General features: G+C 40.0%; 1 protein-coding gene across 3 annotated transcripts in view; it reads left to right on the top strand.

The window, feature by feature from the left end:
- The window catches only part of CREBRF (CREB3 regulatory factor), a 59063-nt gene that overhangs the window by 21194 nt on the left and 18044 nt on the right, over positions 1-19825 (top strand). For 2 of the 3 annotated variants that reach the window (XM_040262737.1, XM_040262738.1), the window contains exons 2-7: positions 2548-2743; positions 4877-5002; positions 6434-7520; positions 13720-13914; positions 15776-15965; positions 17392-17465. In XM_040262737.1, coding sequence (XP_040118671.1) covers positions 2735-2743; positions 4877-5002; positions 6434-7520; positions 13720-13914; positions 15776-15965; positions 17392-17465 — 1681 coding nt within the window. In that variant the 5' untranslated portion in view covers positions 2548-2734. Of the gene's footprint in view, positions 1-2547; positions 2744-4876; positions 5003-5023; positions 5692-6433; positions 7521-13719; positions 13915-15775; positions 15966-17391; positions 17466-19825 lie in introns of those variants that run through there. The other variant, XM_040262740.1, reaches the window with a different exon arrangement.

Genomic DNA, 19825 nt, shown 5'->3' with positions numbered 1-19825 from the left:
AGTGAGAGCTGTGACTGGAACTTAGCCTTTTTTGTTTCCCTGATAAATCACACTCTTGGTACATGGTGTCTGTAGTAAATGCCAAACCACGCTGTTGGTACATAGTGTTTATAGTAGATGCCAGTAAATATATCTTGATGAGAACTGAACATCTTCTTGAACCTTTAACCCTGTTGCTAGAAATGGTAACTTTCAGGTTTTAAAAGAGTATCAAACTTTTTTCCCAGACCCAGCTTATAGACCAGGATTAGATGGTAAAGAATTGGCCTGCAATGCAGGAGACCTAGGTTTGATCCCTGGATCAGGAAGATTCCCTGGAGAAGGGGATGGCAACCCACTCCAGTATTCTTGCCGGGGGAATTCCATGGACAGAGGAGACTGGCGGACTACAGTTCATGGGGCCACAAAAGAGTTGGACACGACTGAGCAGCTAACACACGCACACACTAACTAGTACACTTTGTTGAATGCATCACTTGAATGCTTTGTGTTTTGGGGGGAGGGGGATCTAAGTAATAGATCTGGAAAAGACAGCTGACCTTGTTTCACACAGGAGTCAGGGGAAGAGTTAGGACTGAGACTGCATATCAGCAGTAGGTTCAAGGCATGAAGCCACATAAAGGGCATTCGGGCCAGAACTAGCCTTTGGCACGAGCAGGCATCAGTCCATTTAAACTGTAGCACTGGATTGAGATGCATAGTTCATGCTGTTTCTAGGCCCGGGTTGAGCACTTGAAGGTATTTCCTAGAACAGTGCCCTGAGAATGACAGCCAGCTAGAGAGAAGAGCCCAACAAAGATCTCGGAAATGCAGATGATATTCAATTTAAGTACTAATCTAACTGAATAGAACAGTTATTGAGTCCTTGTTGACTCTCACTTATTTGTTCAGCAAGAGGTCTCTGAAGTTGATATTTACCACTGTAAAGCTCTAGGCCAGAGAATGTATTGACTACAGAGGGCAGCATAGCTTAAATTGGCACTCTGCATCAATCGAAGAAATAACTCTGCATCTAGACTGAATGAGAGTAAGGAATTCAGTTTAAAACAGAGGTTCTCACATTTTAGGGAGGAGCAGAATCATCCTGAGGGCTTGTTAAAACACTTTCCTGGGCTCTACTTTCACAGTTTCTGCCCTAGTGGATCTGGGCTAGAGCCCAAGAATTGCACTTCCAACAAATTTTCAGGTTGATACTGATGCTACTGGTTCTGGGATCACACTTTGAGGACCACTTATCCAGAAAGAGATGATGAAGTAGGTATAGCTGTTTAGTTCTTGATTAAAGCCTTCACAGAGGACGGAAGAGGGAACTAACCTGTCAGGTTCTACCACATTCAAGACCCTTTGCCAGGTGATCTGAAGTCATTTAGTTTAACCCTTGAAACCATTCTGGAAAGTAGTACTTATTCCTGTTTGCCCTCTCAACATACACATATTCAAAACTTGAATAATTCTTACTTCAAGGACAGCTTTCACTTATAACTCAAAGAATAATTTGCATATGCCTTTATGAATGTGATTTTATTGACTGTAGTGTGTGTGCATGCGTGCTCTGTTATGTCCAACTCTGCGACCCCATGGACTATAGCCCTCCAGACTCCCCCATCCATGGGATTTTCCAGACAAGAATACTGGAGTGGTTGGAATTTCCTAGTCCAGGGGATCTTCCCCACCCAGGGATTGAACCTGTCTCTCCTGTGGCAGGCGGATTTTTTACCACTGAGCCACATGGGAAACCCCTATTTAATGTAGAAGTGAAGTGAAGTCGCTCAGTCATGTCTGACTCTTAGTGACTCCATGGACTGTAGCCCACCAGGCTCTTTGGTCCATGGGATTTTCCAGGCATGAATACTAGAGTGGGTTGCCATTTCCTTCTCCAGGGGATCTTCCCGACCCAGGGATCGGACCCAGGTCTACCACATTGTAGACAGACACTTTACCATCTGAGCTACCAGGGAAGCCCATTTAATGTAAAGGATATGTTAAATTCTAGATTATGTATTCATTGTTCTTCTAGTAGATTTATGAGGGATATAAAATGTAGATTCACTTCAGTTCAGTTCAGTTTGGTCGCTTAGTCGTGTCCGACTCTTTGCGGCCCCATGAATCGCAGCACGCCAGGCCTCCCTGTCCATCACCATCTCCCGGAGTTCACTCAGACTCACGTCCATTGAGTCCGTGATGCCATCCAGCCAATAGATGGGATTGTTGATATATTATGTTTTCTCATATAAAGCATTAAGTGAATGGGAGCTTTATTTTAACATTAAGTAAAATACATTTTTAGATCACAGGAAAAATGCGCCTATGTTAATTTCGTTGATGTTTGTTTTTTTCTTTTTTAACGGTGCCAATTGGTTATTGACCAGTCCTATTATAGAAACAAAGGGACGGATGTTGAATTTCAGTATAGTTGGTACTAAAAACAGCCACATTCTTAATATTAAAATCACAGTGCTGGTAAGTGTTCTTTGTTAATGTCTTTTTTGAAAGGTCAACTTGTTTTTAGTGGCGTTTTCAGTGAAGTTACTTTGTGTTGTTTGACAGATTCGCACAGAATTATTAAGAAAAAAAAACAAGTGATCCAAGCAGTTGAATTGAAGGCATCCTGGGAAACCTGCTGTTTGTTGTGAAAATCATCTTTGGTCTTGAAATAAAAGTAAAGCTGGAAAGGAATCTACAAACAAGAACAAAGAGAAGTTTGGGCTCAGACTCTCAGGATCCGGGCTTGGAAATGCCTCAGGTAAATCACACAGGGCAGGGGCAGGGTTTTCTAGTTCCTGCTGCGGCCAGGTCTGTAAGTTCTCCGGGTCTTAGTGCAACTCTGTGCTGTTTGTAAAAACGTTCTGCTGCTGCTGTCAGCTGGCTTTGAATAGATATCCTTCCTTTGCCACAGCTTTGAAATTTAGTGAGCTTGACACATGGAGCAATGTGAACGAAAAATTGGTTAAAAGGTGACAGAAGTGCTGACTTTTATGGGGGCTAAACCAACTCCCTAGAACCTTAATCTGCCACAGAAAGCCCATTTCATTCCCCTGTATCTTCTTGTTTCCCATTGTTCCTCTCCCTTCATGCCCATCGGATTCAATTAGGAGGAAATGGTGAGGGACTGCAATGTCTCTTTCACATACACACACACAAACCTACCCCTATATTTTATACATATATATATATATATCTCCCAGATACACACACACACACCCCCCCCACAAAACATGTCTAAGAATGACTATTTATTTATGTTATGGTAATTACTGGTTTGAGGCAATCACTGAAAGAATAAATGAAGTCCTCCTATTCCCCGCTCTGCATGTCCAAACGTCCTCCCTTCCCCCTCCAATGGTTAGCTCTTATCCTTTCCCTTTTTGTGCTGGTGAAAAACCTAGAAATAATGAGAGGACAGGGACTGTAAGGTGGTTTTACTTGGGGCCAGCCAGAACTATGCCTTGAGCACAGGAAATCAACAACTTGCTGGGATGGTCTAGTAGGCAGTGAAGGAAGACAGCGGTTTGTGGACCAGTGGCCTATCTCCACCCCAACCACTAGACCAGGTGGACTACACGTACCTGTTTCAAGTTCTTTCCCATTCACAGTTTCATTTCCTGTTTATTGAATACTTGAAGTTATGTCCATAAAACATTTACTTTGAGCTTGCAGCCCGACAGGTTGCAGAAGATTAAAAACGAAAGAATGGGATGGGAAGTTGTTTAGTCGCTAAGTTGTGTCTGACTGTTTGTGATGCCGTAGATTGTAGCCCTCCAGGCTCCTCCATCCACAGGGTTTCCCAGGCAAGGATACTGGAGTGGGGTGCCATTTCCTTCTCCAGGGGATCTTCCCAACCCGGGGGTTGAATCCACATCTCCTGCATTGGCGGGTGGATTCTTTACAACTGAGCTGCCCATCCCTGGGATGGGACGTACCCATAAAGAAAAACATGACGAAAAAGTGCACCAAAATGGGTCAGTCTTAGGTAGAAAGTATATGTATATGAATAGAGAAATATAAACAAGTAGACTATAACATAAATTTTAAAGTTTTGACAGTAACTTGGAAAATAACAAAAAGGTAAAGAGGGAATTTTTATTCTTTCCCATCTTCCTTCTTTATCCAAGTTAGATTTCAAGGTGAGGACTTTGACTTGTTTGGGCCACTTTTTAGGAGTGTTAGCCTGAACTTCACGCTGGAGTGATTTGTATAGATACTGAAATGGGAAAGGGAGGATGAAGAGAAAAGAAGGAGCGTTAACTCTGGATGCCGAGTCTTTTTATTTTCTCCCTTTCTTCTTTGTCGTAGAAATTGTACCCTTCTTAGGGATCAAGATTAAGGTTACTGAGTTCATGTCCCAGTTACTGGCCTCACTCAGCAGATTTTTTGATATTTGGCTCATCTATCTCCATCACATTCCTGGAGGCATTTTTGGACTAGAGATCCCCAAATGGTCTTTCACTTGTTTGGGGAAATTAAGATATTGAATTCATTGAGGAGTGTAGAGTGGGACTGTCTTGCTACCTCTGCTGACTCCAGGAAATGGCAGGGGATCCTCTACTTTGTGGAGTTAGAACAGCTAGTGTTGTTAGAGATGGATTTGAAGACATGTTATATAACTAATAAATAAAAGTACTCATTAGGGTACTATGTGCTGACTCCGGGGCCTAAATAAGCTTTAGTTTTTAGAAATTAGGTACTAGTAACCGTTGCCACTCTGTTCCTTTTCCTATGTTTAATGCATCTTAGTGTTATTTTAATGTTAAGCAGAAAAAAAATACAAAATTGTTCTGAAAGTAATTACTTAGTAGAGATGGTGGTGGGTCTTGTATGTAATAAATTGGCCTTGAAGCAGTCATTAACTTTGCAAATTAAAATCACTCTGTTGTAGCCTAGTGTAAGCGGAATGGATCCGCCTTTTGGGGATGCCTTTCGAAGCCACACCTTTTCAGAACAGACTCTGATGAGCACAGATCTCTTAGCAAACAGTTCAGATCCAGATTTCATGTATGAACTGGTAAGTAACATTTTCTTGGATTCTGCTTTAATCAATTTGGGGTAAAGGTATTGTATAGTTTTTTTTATTTATAAAGGCCTAAAAAGAAAAGAATGTGATTAGGCCAAACTTAATGCATATTAGTATCAGTCATAGTATTTTGGCAGGATGTATGAAGCCATTGAAAATAGTAGGAGGAAAGATTATCTAAACATCCTTAGATCTAGTTTTTGACAGGATGACAAGCCATCTTTTAGCCTAACAGTTAAAAGACTTTTCAGCTAGGATATTTAGGAATGATAACATTGAATAAGGCATGTACTACAGAGAATGTGAGGCAAAAATAGCAATTCCAAGCAATATCTGAATATACTTATCATTTATTCTTGAGGTAAATAGACACTTAAGAATAATTTAAATTACATGCAACTTAAGCAGCTTAGGTATATGAAAACTGGAAAGCTGACACAAATCTGTCAATTTACTAAAAAAACTATCGAGATGTACACTTTGTAGAGGTGAATTTTGTTGTATGTAAACTACTTCAGTAAAACTGGTAAAACACACAGAGACATATGCAAGCAAAAGGAAAAATAAAACAAAGCAAACAAACAAATGGAAAAATTGATACAGAACAAAAACAGACTGGAAAACTGAAAATTTCCTCATTTTCTTACTGAGCCTCCACCCATCAAACCTTCTCCCTAAAGGTAATTAAGACCAACAGAGTTTTTCTATGCATGTATAATTAATAATAAATTAATATATGAATATTTTAAATTGTATGACATACCATTAATACAGTATTCTGTAACTTAACTCTTTCTAACATAACGTGGTAAGTGGTCTTTCATTTTAATACATTAGAGCTTACGTGCATTCTTGTTAATGGCTGCATAGTCATACTGACATTTTAAAAATTATATCTCTACTCATGAGAAGTACAGTACTAATGAGAGAAGTATTTTATTCCCCAAGCCCAAGAGTTGGTACATTCCAAAGATTTCATCTTTCTGTGGCTGAGTTTCAGCTCTCTGTGGATTGCTCTTCACTCTGTGTATAAGTTCTGACTTAGGAGGACAGATTCTTCTATGATGAAGGAAAGGCCTTTATTATTTGCTTAATAAATGAAGCTTGTTTCTAAGAATATCCCCAAATCCTTTCTGAGTTAAAGATCAGGAAATGTAAACTTTTTTAGGAAGAGTGTTTGTAGTGAAGTTCAAGAGTCCTTGACCATACCTAAGTTTCTCAGAGGACATAATTTCCCTCTTTTTTTTTTCCTTGCCCAAGGAAATGATACTAAATAGAATGGTAGAGTGACATGTAAGTAGTCTTTATCTTAAAACAGACCAAGGGTTGAGTACTGTTTACCTGATATATGAAAGTGAGGGTATAGGTTATTAATGTTTTCCTTAAATATGGTATGTGATTTTTTTTTTTAACCTTTCTCAGGATAGAGAGATGAACTACCAACAGAATCCTAGAGACAACTTCCTTTCTTTGGAGGACTGCAAAGACATTGAAAATCTGGAGTCTTTCACAGATGTCCTAGATAATGAGGGTACTTTAACCTCTAACTGGGAACAGTGGGATACATACTGTGAAGACTTAACGAAGTACACCAGACTAACCAGCTGTGACATCTGGGGAACAAAAGAAGTGGATTACTTGGGTCTTGATGACTTTTCTAGCCCTTACCAAGATGAAGAGGTCATAAGTAAAACTCCAACTCTGGCCCAGCTCAATAGCGAGGACTCACAGTCTGTTTCTGATTCCCTTTATTACCCTGATTCACTTTTCAGTGTCAAACAAAACCCCTTGGCCTCTTCATTCCCGGGTAAAAAGATCACAAGCAGAGCAGCTGCCCCTGTGTGCTCTTCTAAGGCTCTACAAGCTGAGGTCCCTTTGTCAGACTGTGTCCAAAAGGCAAGTAAACCCACTTCAAGCACACAAATCATGGTGAAGACCAACATGTATCATAATGAAAAAGTGAACTTTCATGTTGAATGTAAAGACTATGTGAAAAAGGCAAAGGTAAAGATCAACCCAGTGCATCAGAGCCGGCCTCTCTTGAGCCAGGTTCATGCAGATGCAGCAAAGGAAAACACCTGCTACTGTGGTGCAGTAGCCAAGAGACCAGAGAAAAAAGGGACGGAGCCTCTGCAGGGTCATGCCACTCCAGCCTTGCCTTTTAAAGAAACCCAGGAACTGTTACTCAGTCCCCTGCCTCAGGAGGGGCCTGGGTCAGTTGCAGCAGGAGAGAGTAGCAGCCTTTCTGCCAGCACATCGGTCTCAGATTCATCCCAGAAAAAAGAAGAGCACAATTATTCTCTTTTTGTCTCTGACAACTTGGGTGAGCAGCCAACCAAATGCAGTCCTGAAGAAGATGAGGAGGATGAGGAGGATGTTGATGATGAGGACCATGATGAAGGATTTGGCAGCGAGCATGAACTTTCTGAAAATGAGGAAGAGGAAGAAGAGGAAGAGGATTATGAAGATGACAAGGACGATGACATTAGTGACACTTTCTCTGAACCAGGTATTGCATTGTTTGGGGGCTTACCAAACTATGTCCTGCTCTCCTGAAATAGAAAGTTCTGCTGTAGGCTTTCTTTGTCTGAGTTTGGAGATTAAATGACTTAGTATCTTATCTTGGATATATAATTGTTCTTCTCTATTTAAACAGTTTTAAAATAATCATTCTTGCTCATGTGTGGCTCATATGCTGGTTCCTTGAGGGCTGCTTCTTAATTTATCTTATGTTAAGTGACCTGATTTGTCACTCTTTTAGCAGCTGTGCAAAGATGCCAAACTTGATTGGTTTAAAAATATTCCTATTTCTGCCTTTGTCCCTCTGTTAGACTTAAGGTAAGTTTGGAATCCCAAGAATAGTGAATCAAGTGATGATGGTTTGTATTACTCATGCCTAATAACCAACAAAGCCTGTTGAATGAATGTAAAAGACAGCTTTTTCTCTGTGTCTGCTGCATCTTTCATTTGCACAGTATTTTTCCATTGAAGAAAAAATACGTGCTTTAATTTAATGAGCATGAGGGAGTCTCTGCTCTGTTTATGTCCAGCACGTTATAAATAAAAGGGAAAAAGAAGATGAAACCTGGGGAACTGGTTCACTTCAGCATGTACATGGTTGGGCTGTTGTCACTGTTGGATCATGCAGTTTTTATTCATGAAAATGGTATTGCCAAGTGGCACAGAGTTAAAAATTCACAAAGAGGTGAAGATCTTCACATTTAAATGAAAGTTATTCTTCAAAACTAATGTTAATACTATAACTTCTACATAAAAGACCAAGTTATTAAAAACTTTATGAATTGTCAAAGAGAGCCCTTTTGTTGTTGGAATTTGGGGCAATATAAACATTGATATTTAATCTTTAGAAAGGTTTTTTTAGCCATAGAAGGTACAGCAGTAGCTGTATTGTGGCCAGTGAAGCATATTATTGCTGAGAGACTTTCCTCTTAGTGAAATTTTTCTGTTGCATAAATGCTTAGATTTATGCATTTGATACAACTAAATTGTTTGACTTGGTGGAGTTTCAAGTAAGGAAAAGGTACTTTGCTGTGGAGGAACAGGGTTTATGCATTTTCTTTGGTTTACTTTAGTACTCAGTGCAAAGGCAATGGCACCCCACTCCAGTACTCTTGCCTGGAGAATCCCATGGACGGGGGAGCCTGGTAGGCTGCAGTCCATGGGGTCGCGAACAGTCGGACACGACTGAGCGACTTCACTTTCATTTTTGACTTTCATGCATTGGAGAAGGAAATGTCAACCCACTCCAGTGTTCTTGCCTGGAGAATCCCAGGGACGGGGGAGCCTGGTGGGCTGCCGTCTTTGGGGTCACACAGAGTCGGACACGACTGAAGCGACTTGGCAGCAGCAGTAGCAGTACTCAGTATAGTCTCGATAGAACCAGTTGTCTTTTCTACTTACCAAGAAAACTTTTCTCTCAGCCAGTTAATGAATCTGCTTTGAGGTGTTTGGAGGAGAGTTGTCTTTGCAGTTGGTGGTAAGTTATGTAGCTCCCTCCCATGGGGAGACCAGAGTGCTGTTAGTGGTCCTTACAGCCTGACAGATCAGCCCTATTGTTCTGAATCCCATATTTAGAATTAGGGTAGGAGGGAGGGGAAGGATTGAGACAAGGAGTAATAACTAGGAAATGGAAAGTGTAGAGAAGAAAAATTTCTTTACCAGTTGACACTAAAAGGAATATATAAATATTCCTTTTAAATAGTCAGATATTCCTGAGGGAGTAAACTCTGCCAATACCAGTCAAGGTGGGCAAGGACTATTATTGTTTATTCTGCTTCTGGGTTTAGGTTTGCTTTTCTTTGACTTTAAAAAATTTTTTTGGACAGGATCTTAGTTCCCTGACCAGGGATGGAACCTGGGTCCTTGACAGTGAGAGCATGGAATCCTAACCACTGGACCACTAGGGAATTCCCACTTCTCACTTTTCTTTGACTTTTAACTCCAGTTTAAGTTCATCCTTGATCTTTTGATTTGGTTTCACCTGGATAAATGTGTTGAGAGATGAGTAGGTCCATGAAGAGAAACCACTTCATAACTTGACCTGCATTTCCATTTTCTCAGTCTTTTGACTCTCCTAGGGAGGGGTAAACCTTGTTACAGTTGGTGCTTTTCTGTCCTGCCATATTCTCTTGCCCTGTCCTGGTAGGAGAACCCTGATTTGTGAGTCTGTTGGTGTTAAGCAGCCAACACCACTTTAAAACAGAGATGCATTAGCTGGCCCTTGGCAAGGTGAAGCCTTCCTCTTGGTGCTATTTAACAATGCTAAATGTTTGGATGGCATTTAATTCACTCACTTCCAGTTGACTTGAAGTAAAACCTCTTTGGTTAGGATTACTTGGATGCTTCTTGCAAATGTCAACAAATGAAATGCTTTAACCTCAAATCAATGATATTTTGTGGTATTTTGGGGATTTATTCACGTTTGCTGATGAAAATTTCCCTTCTTGGAAAAAAGAGCTAAACAGGCTACTTTAAGAATACAAATGTGAATTGGTGAGAGGCAAGAAGAAATTCTTTGAAGCGGAAAAGTGGGATGGTTATAGTTTCTTCAGAGTGCTAGTTTTAGAGAGGGTTGATTGGTTTAATTTACAGCAGACAGTGTACAAAGGCCCTTTTGTGATGACTAGCTCCCTTGATGCTGTTTCTTGGCAGTTGGCTACAACAGTGCCTGAGTCTACAAAGCTCCAGGAAAGGTGTAAAATGGAGTTTCAGTCTCTGCTCTGGACTTGCTCCCAAGTTTTAATAGAGCCTGTTCTGAGGACAGGCAACAACTGTTTGGGGTCATGGGATTACATGGTTGTAAGGCTAAGATTTAGGTCCCCAGAATGTGAGTTTAGTTTGTAATTCCTACTAAACATTTTCATGGTTGGCTTTACCAGCTTAATGGCAGTAACCTGCACTAATCAAAGGTGTGTGATCAGAAGTTTAGGTGTCACCTTTTTGACTACCTTTTGGTAATTGTGTCAGGAAGGAATGAATTAGATCAATATGGTGATCCATCAAATGAAAAGAAAGTAGAAAAGTCTCCATGGTAAATGTCCATTTGTACATTAAACAAATCACTGATTTGTTTTTTAAAAAAGTGGGGGCTATATCTGTCTTGTGTTAGACGCTGTGTGTACTGGATTTTGGCTGTGCAGAGGCCAGCAGAATCGGTGTGGCTCTTGTCTCCGTGCAGCTCACGGCTTCGTGGGCTTGGGTGCTGCTTTGCTGTCTTGGTCTGCTGCTCTTCTGGGCACTGTGACTTGTGAGAGAGGCGAGATGAATGTCTCTTAAATTTATCTGACCACAGAGCTCACTTGGGATTGAGGGCATAGTTCACAGTAATAGTGTTCCTAAGAACACACTTCGAGAAATATTTAATCATCTTAAATGCAAGACCAGTGATCTGGGAATATATTGAATAACTTTTCTGCATGCTACTTGATCACAGTACTCTTTTAATTTAAAGACTTTAACAAATCCTTTGTGTGTATGTATGTGTGTGTGCACACAAGTTATTGTGAATTGATGGTATATACTTGAGAAAATTTTAGGTTTAAGAAAACGGATACCCTTAAACACTTTTTTGGAAAAAGGCTGGACATATGAATTAAGCAAAACTGATAACTAATTTGGATAGGAGAGGAGAAGTCCAAATCCTTATGACTGGATTTAACATGGAATATATATGGGAAAAAATTCTGTTCAGACCATTCAACTGGATAGATACAGGAAAGTAGGAAGCCAGATTGGAGCTGGAATCATGGGGCCTGAGCCAGTCCTAGCTTTGCCAAATCACTTAAACCTTCATGAGCATGTTTGTGTAAATAGGGTTAATAACCTCTTCCTACCAGGCTCTTAGAAGCCTCAGATGAAATATCTGTGAGTACTCACAACATATGTGAGTACATTCATTAAATGAGAGAGAGAGTGTTTTGCCAGAAATCTAGGCCACCTGAGGAGCGTATCAAACAAAGCGTTTGGGGGGATGGGTTGCCTGAGAAAGTTACATGTGAAAATGTTTCCTTTATACTTTGGGCTGGGGTGGACTTAAATGTGGGACCCCAGTTCTTAACACTGATGGGAGTGTTTCAGTTGGAGCATCTGCCTGTGTTGAGGTCTAGTCAAAGCTATGGTTTTTCCAGTAGTCATGTATGGATGTGAGAGCTGTACCAAAAAGAAGGCTGAGTGCCATAGAATTGATGTTTTCAAATTGTGGTGCTAGAGAAGATTTGAGAGTCCCTTGAACTGCAAGGAGATCAAACCAGTCAATCCTAGAGGAAACTAACCCTGAATATTCATTGGAAGGACTGTTGCTGCAGCTCTAATACTTTGGCCACCTGATGGTGAAGAGTCGACTTGTTGAAAAAGACCCTGATGCTGAGATAGATTGAAAACAAAGGAGAAGAGGGTAGCAGAGGATGAGATCGTTAGATAGCATCACCAACTCAGTGGGCATGAATCTGAACTAACTCGAGGAGATAGTGGAGGACAGAGGAGCGTGGTGTGCTACACACGGTCCCTGAGGTCACAGAGTCGGATGTGACTTAGCGAAGAAGAACATAGTCTGTGCACAGGCGTTTGTTCGTTTAAGATGGATGTGCTCTGAGGGTGTTTTAGTTTACAGATCATCCTGTATGGGGTCAAACCAGGAGTTCCAGTGGCCCAGAATTATTTTTTGAAACTTCCTATTAGTAGGGAAAATAGCTTCTTAAAAAGTGAAGTAAATTCAGATTGCTTCTGATAAAATATTAGTTAGAATAGGCATATGTTTTTATTTGAATAGCCTGTGTGAGAACTGTCATTCTTGTACTTTTACAAAAAGGATAGGGTGGGAAGTAGGAAGAAAACCACTACTGCCTTAAAGAATTCTGCCTGGTAGGTTACCATCTGCGAAATGAACAGCTTTCTGTCTGGAAATGTTTCAAATACATAAATATTAGAAGAAAGACATCAAAAAAATTGTATAGTCTCTAAGTATCGTCATCACTCCTGAGACTATTTCCTTTTCTCAAAGTTGAAGCATAGTTGATTCATGCAGTGTTGCGTTAGTCTGGTATGCAGCTGAGTGACTGAATTATGTACACATAAAATCTTTTCCATGTTCTTCTCACTATAGGATATTGTATATAATCCCCTACTGTGCAGTAGTACCTTATTGTTTATTATATATAGTAGTTTCTGTCCGCAAATCCCAAACTCTTAATTTATTCCTCCCCCTACTTTCCTGTTTGGTAATCAGGTTTATTTTCTATGTCCGTGAGTCTGTTTTGTAAAATAAGTTCATTTGTGTCATATTTTAGATTCCACATATAAGTGATCTAATTTATTTATGATATTTTTCTTTGTATGATTTCACTTAATATGATAATCTCTACTTCTGTCCATGTTGTTGCAAATGGCATGGTTTCATTCTTTTTTATGGCTGAGTAGTAGTCTATCTTCTTTACCCATTCACCTGTCGGTGGACATTTAGGTTGCTTCCAAGTCTTGGCTATTATAAGCAGTGCTGCTGTGAACATTGTGATGCATGTATCTTTTTGAACTAGAGTTTTCTTTGGATATATGCCCAGGAGTGGAATTGCTGAATCCTGTGGCAACTCTCTTTTGAGTTTGTGAAGGACCCTTCATACTGGTTTTCATAGCGACTCTACCAGCTTACGTCCCTGTCAACATGCACATCCTCGCCAGCATTTATTGCTTGTGGAGTTTTTAATGATGGACATCCTGACTGGTGAGAGCTGGTACCCATTGTGGCTTTGATTTGTGTTTCTTTGACAGTTAGCAATATTGAGCATCTTTTTCATGTGCCTATTGGCCATCTGTATGTCTTCTTTGGGGAAATGTCTATTTAGGTCTCTGCCCATTTTTAGATTGGGTTGTCTTCCTGTGGCTGGATTTCATTATTCTCTCAATCTTATGTGAGGATACAAAAAAAGTGTCGTATACTAACCAAAGAGAAACCTAAGGAAGATACACAGTGTAGTTATTTCTGTTTATTAATCTCTGAATATTTTGAGTTAGAAATATCTATATTAAATGTTATTTTTACAGATTTAATTTATTATCTGTGACATGCTAATGATGTTTTCAGGTGAAATGTGTCAAGTAGTAAATAGAAGGAATCTTTTTGTTTTTCTTGATTAGTTTATTAAAATTTGTGAAACTTAAGAAATATTGGGGGGTGGGCATTTTCTTTTTTTAAGGCTACGAAAATGATTCTGTGGAAGACTTGAAGGAGATGACTTCAATTACCTCTCGGAAGAGAGGTAAAAGAAGGTACTTCTGGGAGTACAGTGAGCAACTCACACCATCACAGCAAGAGAGGATGCTGAGGCCATCTGAATGGAACCGAGAGACCTTGCCAAGTAACATGTATCAGAAAAATGGCTTACACCATGGTAAGAGGAGATTTTGATCATACATGTTGTGTGTGTCCCTCCCTCCCTTCCTTCTTTCCTTCTTTTTTCTTTCTTTATTTCTTCTCCTTCTTTTTAAAATATAGTCGACGTTCAATGTTATGTTATTGTAGTTTCGGGTATATTACGTAGTGACGTTTGCATGCACCACGAACACCACAAGGGCTTCCCTTGTGTCTCAGCTGGTAGAGAATCTGCCTGCAATGTGGAAGATCTGGGTTCGATCCCTGGGTTGGGAAGATCCCCTGGAGAACGGAAAGGCTACCCACTCCAGTACTCTGGCCTGGAGAATTCCATGGACTGTAAAGTCCATGGGGTTGCAGAGTCAGACACGACTGAATCGCTTTCAGTTCGTTTCATGATCACCATGATAAGTCTTAGTAACCATCTGTCCCTAATATTTTAAGTCACTTTCAGATAGAGATAGTAAATCACAATACTTAATCATTAAACATTATATATAGGTTCAACCCCTCCTAACAAATGGGAGAGTGGAACAATAGAGCTGCTGTATTTGCTGTGCTTGCTCTTTGTTAGTGAATAGCTTTTTTCAGTTTTAACAGCCTAAATCACCTAAACAAGGAGGAAAGCTTGTGTAAAAATGACTTCTAGTCACTTCTTAGTCTACCTGTCCTACCCAGGAAATGACCGGGAGCCTGCTGATTGCTGACCTATTGCAGCTGCTGTTAGCAAGAAAGGACTGAGGAGGAAGAGAATGGGCTCTGGCACCTCTGTCTTTCATTCTTACCCAGTCTCCAGGCCTAAATGTAAACATGGAGATAGGAATCAAAATCGTGGTTGGAGAAGAGAGAATGGAAAGGAAAAGAAAGGAAGAATAATTGTGGAGAGAAGGAAAGGAGTAGGAGAAACTAAACAATAGGAATCAGGAGAAGCTTATAGTCTTGGGCCAGATTTTGACTGTGAACCCAAGAGGATGTAATTGAGGAGAATTTCTTCTGCACAAATTTTATTTTTACCTTAATCCAAAATCTGTACTGAGAAGGTGGAGGGCACTAGTAGGTCTGAAGCTCAATAAACAGTTTAGTAGTCGCTCATGCTACAGATTTAAGTTGCTAAGCATTTTTGACACAGATGTTGTATCAGAAGTATATCTGTACCTCATTTTCCCTTTCCATAGCACTCAGGTCTGTATTCTACTATCTTTCAGTGAATGAAAGACCTAGTTTTTGACTTGGGATCAGTTTTCTGCAAGAAATGAAAAGACAGGTCCAGTAAACAGGTCCAAGTTGCATGTAATGAGTTCTAGGAAAGTTGTTCAGGGTATTGCCATTAGAGGACAGAGCCATCCCTCTTGCCTGCAGTGGTAGGGAAGGTCTTTCTGAGTCTTCTGTACTGTTGTTTATCAAACTGACTGAAGACAGTTTCTGAAAAGGCAATCCTTATTTGCTGGACTTTTGTGTTCAACACAGGAATATACATGTCTGACATATTTTCAGTCATAGTGGTATAAATGTCTTGGTTTGGGTAAAATTTCCAAATTTGTTCCTGACCATGTACTATATCCGAGCCCTGATTTTTATGTGCAGATGAGCTTGCACTATAGTCCTGATGTTTGATTGTTACTTCCATGCAGATAATTAAGAATTGCTCATAGTGGGGCTGCAAACCTTAAGACGTAGAATGGTTGGGAAAAGGATAGAGTTGTGCCATATTACCTCCATTTCTTGCTGTCACAAGGTGGGAAGGAGAGGAGTCTAGCCCTCCTTCCGTAGATTGTTCATATGCTGAAAAAGAAAAGGGAAGAGAGGTGGATTTTTAAATGTCTGTAGAAAATATATCACTTGTTAAATAAAATGATCTCACTTAAAAAAATCATCTATAGGAAAATATGCAGTCAAGAAGTCTCGGAGAACAGATGTGGAAGACCTGACTCCAAACCCTAAAAAACTGCTCCAGATAGGCAACGAACTGCGGAAGCTGAATAAAGTGATTAGTGATCTGACTCCAGTCAGTGAGCTTCCCTTAACAGCCCGGCCAAGGTCAAGGAAGGAGAAAAATAAACTGGCTTCCAGGTAAATGCTAATCATGTTCACTCATGTAGTTGAAGTCTGGGACGTGAGGTTAGACTTCAGTGAGCTTTCATAGAGGAGATGGCCTTCAGCCATTTTTTCAGAAATATCCTTTTATAAATAGTACAATGAGAGTATTATAATTTTTCCTTTGAAAATAAATGATGGTACTTATGCTTCATGGAATAAGTTTTTAAAGGGGAGAAGTGAATGAACTCAAGGGCCTTATATTGTAGTATAAAAATGAAAAATTTTATCATAGCTTTATTTTTTGTTTGTTTTGCAACAAGTCAGGGTTGTTTATATTGAGGTGTAATTTACTTGTCTTCCCTTTTAGTGTATTCTTCTGTGAGTTTTGGACAAACATCCAATTATGTAACCACAACCATAATCAAGATATTGAACGTTGTTACCACCTTAAAAATTTTCCTTTGCCTCTTTGTAAAGTGAGCTCCTTCTCTCACCTGACTCCTCCCAACCACCGACCTGTTTTCTGTTCCTACAGTTGTGCCTTTTCTAGAATACAGACGAAATCATTCTATGCAGCCTTTGAGTCTGGCTTTGATTTCACACAGGATGAATTTGAGATTCATCCATGTTGTGTGGACTAACAGTTTGATACTCTTTATTGATGGTAATAGTCCTTTGAAGTGATATATTAATACTCCAGTGTATCTGTTCACCAGGTGAAGGATAGTTGAGTGGTTTCTAATTTTTGGCGGTTACGAATAAAGTCACCATAAACATTTACTTGAGTTTCTCAGGTGGCTTAGTGGTAAAGAATCTGTCTGCTAGTGCAGGAGACGCGGGTTCAGTCCCTAGGCTGGCAAGATCCCCAGGAGGAGGAAATGACAACCTACTCTGGTATTCTTGCCTGAAAAATCCCATGGACAGCGGAGCCTGGCAGGCTGCAGTCCATGGGGTCTCAAAGAGTTGGACACAACAGGGCAGCTGAGCACACACACACATTTACTTACAGGTGTTAATGTGAACATAAGTTTTCATTTCTCTTGGGTAAATACCTAGTGTGTTTAACTTTATAAGAAAATGCCAAAGTAGCTGTTTCCAAAGTAATGAAGTAAATTAAACAAATATTTACTATTTTCAAAAGTAGCTGTATGTACTGTTCTGCATTTCCTCAAGCAACACATGAGGGCTCCACTTACTTCACAGCTTCTACAACACTTGATTGTCACTTTCTGTTTATTTGGTGTATTAGCCATAGCTTTATTTTTTGAATGGTGAAATTTTAAGAAATAAGTTTGGATAAACTGTTACATTGTATGTTTTGGGTAATTCAGGCCCTTGATGTAAATATCAGTAGACAGTGATTTTTTTGGTTGCTATTAGAAAATGACAGCAGCAAAAAGGATATTCTGAATGTTCACTTTAAAAAAACAAGTGAAGTAATTGCTCCTTCCTTTCCCAGGGCTTGTCGGTTAAAGAAAAAAGCGCAGTATGAAGCTAATAAAGTGAAATTATGGGGCCTCAACACAGAATATGGTAAGCCTACACGTACATGAACTTGAGTGATTTCCATTTCCCTTGCTGACTGCTCTCTTTTTATTATTTTTGGTTTTGTTATTTGCTCTCCCTGTATTCTGCCCAGCTTTCGGCCAGCCTCTTTGATCTAACGCTTTGTCTTTGGTAGCACTGGGTGTTGGTTACTGCTCGGGCTTTCTTCTGTTACGGAGCCTAGGCTCTAGGTGCACAGGCTTCTGTGGTTGCAGCCTGTGGGCTCCGTAGTTGAGACTCGCAGCCTCCAGATCTTGGGCTCAGTACTTTTGCATGGGCTTTAGTTGCCCTGTGGCATATGGGATCTCCCTGGACCAGAGATCAAACCTGTACTACCTGTACTAGCAGGTAGATTCTTGTCTGCTGTACCTCCAGGGAAGTCCAGGCCAGCCTCTTTTTTTTTTGTTCATCCACTCAGTAAGCTATACTCTTATTTATTCATGTTCTTCTCTTAGTGTCTATCTGTCGCTCCCCAAGCCAGATCGCCTCTTGTGACCATGGTAATCTCTGACTTCAATTTTACAGTTGTGTGCGAAGTTAGCCAGTTTTATTGACTAATGTATATTTTAACCTTTGAGTGGATAGTTTGGAAATGTGTTTTCCAAATGTGATTGCTCATTAGAATCATCTGTGTGTACATATTAAACTACAGATTTCTAGACTTCTCCCCAGGTTCTCTGAACTGTAATCTATGCAAGTAGAACCCCAAAATCCATATTTTTAATGTTACCCCAGATTACTCTTACGCAGCCATTCTAGTACTTATTTGGGATCCATTGGTTTAGATCAGTGCTTCCTGATATTTCACATCCTGGCACATGCAGAAAACTGTCATCTCTAAGGCATCCTAGAGTATAATGGAGTAGGCTGCTCATGGGAGGAGGTCCCTGTGGGGTGAAAGTGAAAATCATTCAGTTGTGTCCAATACTTTGCACCTCCATGGACTAGTCCATGGAATTCTCAAGGCCAGAATACTGGAGTGGGTAGCTGTTCCCTTCTCCAGGAGATCTTCCTAACCCAGGGATCGAACCCAGGTCTCCTACATTGCAGGTGGATTCTTTACCAGCTGAGCCACCAGGGAAAGCGAATCATTATCTCACACACTTGGAACCCTTTTGTAGTGAACTAGAGGTGGGGGAAGCTCTGCTTTTGATCTTCTATAATAAGGACCACCCCTATTTTATAATAGAACCCAGCTGACTCACAATGTAGGGAGATGTGGTAGGTCACTGGATCCCTTCTGGGTCTCTTTTTCTCTGGATGCATGTAGACATATAACTGTGTGTTGTTCAATTAATAAATTTATCCATAATCATGCACGTCTGTATGGCCATATATTTTTGTGCTTGTATATATGTATGTGTAGGCCCACAAACACATATTTTCTGTGTTCTGGGGTGGGGAACAATTGGGAAATTGGTTAAGAGCCAGGAATATGTATATTTCTGAATGTGTTCCTCTATTTCAAATTGAGTTTTTGATGGCCTTTAATTTTTTTTATTCCCAAGGCTAACTTAAAGCCTGTAGATATTTTCATGTAGGAAAAAAACTTATCTCTAGGTGCATTTTCTTCTCAGTCAGCACAGAGGAAAAGGATCTTCTCATTCATTTTTCTCTTCCACATCTGTCTTACAAGCTTCTCTTTTCCAGTCTTGAGAAGCACAACCTTGACTTGGTTTAGAAGACATGTCAGAAGCAATGTAGTAGTTGCTACCTCTGTGTGGTTTGCCACATGTATTTTTTTTTATAATTACATTTATTTATTTTTAATTGAAGGGTAATTGCTTTACAATATTGTGTTGGTTTCTGCCAGATTACGCGGGGTTTGCAAGTTCTTCCCATGGAACATACATATATCTCTCAAGGGAATGGTGCCCTTGATTCCTTTAAATATCTGGGAGTCACTGTTACTGCTTTGTGGAACACTTTCATCCATTACGTATTGACCCAATGGTTTCTAAAATCAGTGACATTGGAAACAAATTTTGGGACTTGGGAACCATGGGGCTGCCAACTTTATATTTTGCCACATGAGGACATTAAAAAGAATATCATCTACAATTACTGTCATTTCATACAGGGAAGAATATTTTAGTGTTAGAAAATTAAGACAGGCATAATCTCAGACTAAAGTTAGGTTTATGAAAAGTGTACCATATTGTCCTTACCTATTTTAATTTGTCATCAACTAGCACTGTTCCAAGGACTAGCTTCAGGGCCCACTACTGTCGTCCTCATCGTGTCCTATGCTGCCAGACCTCTTCCTCCTCTTGATTCCTTCTACCAAGGCTCACAGGAACTCTGTGAGTCAAATGGAAATTTGTTGACTCAGAATGAGAAGTAAAGCT

This window comes from Oryx dammah, unplaced genomic scaffold, assembly GCF_014754425.2.
Source record: "Oryx dammah isolate SB20612 unplaced genomic scaffold, SCBI_Odam_1.1 HiC_scaffold_20, whole genome shotgun sequence".
Lineage (NCBI taxonomy): Eukaryota > Metazoa > Chordata > Mammalia > Artiodactyla > Bovidae > Oryx > Oryx dammah.
The sequence above is the reverse complement of the archived record's forward strand: the minus strand, read 5'-3'. Positions and strand labels throughout refer to the sequence as shown.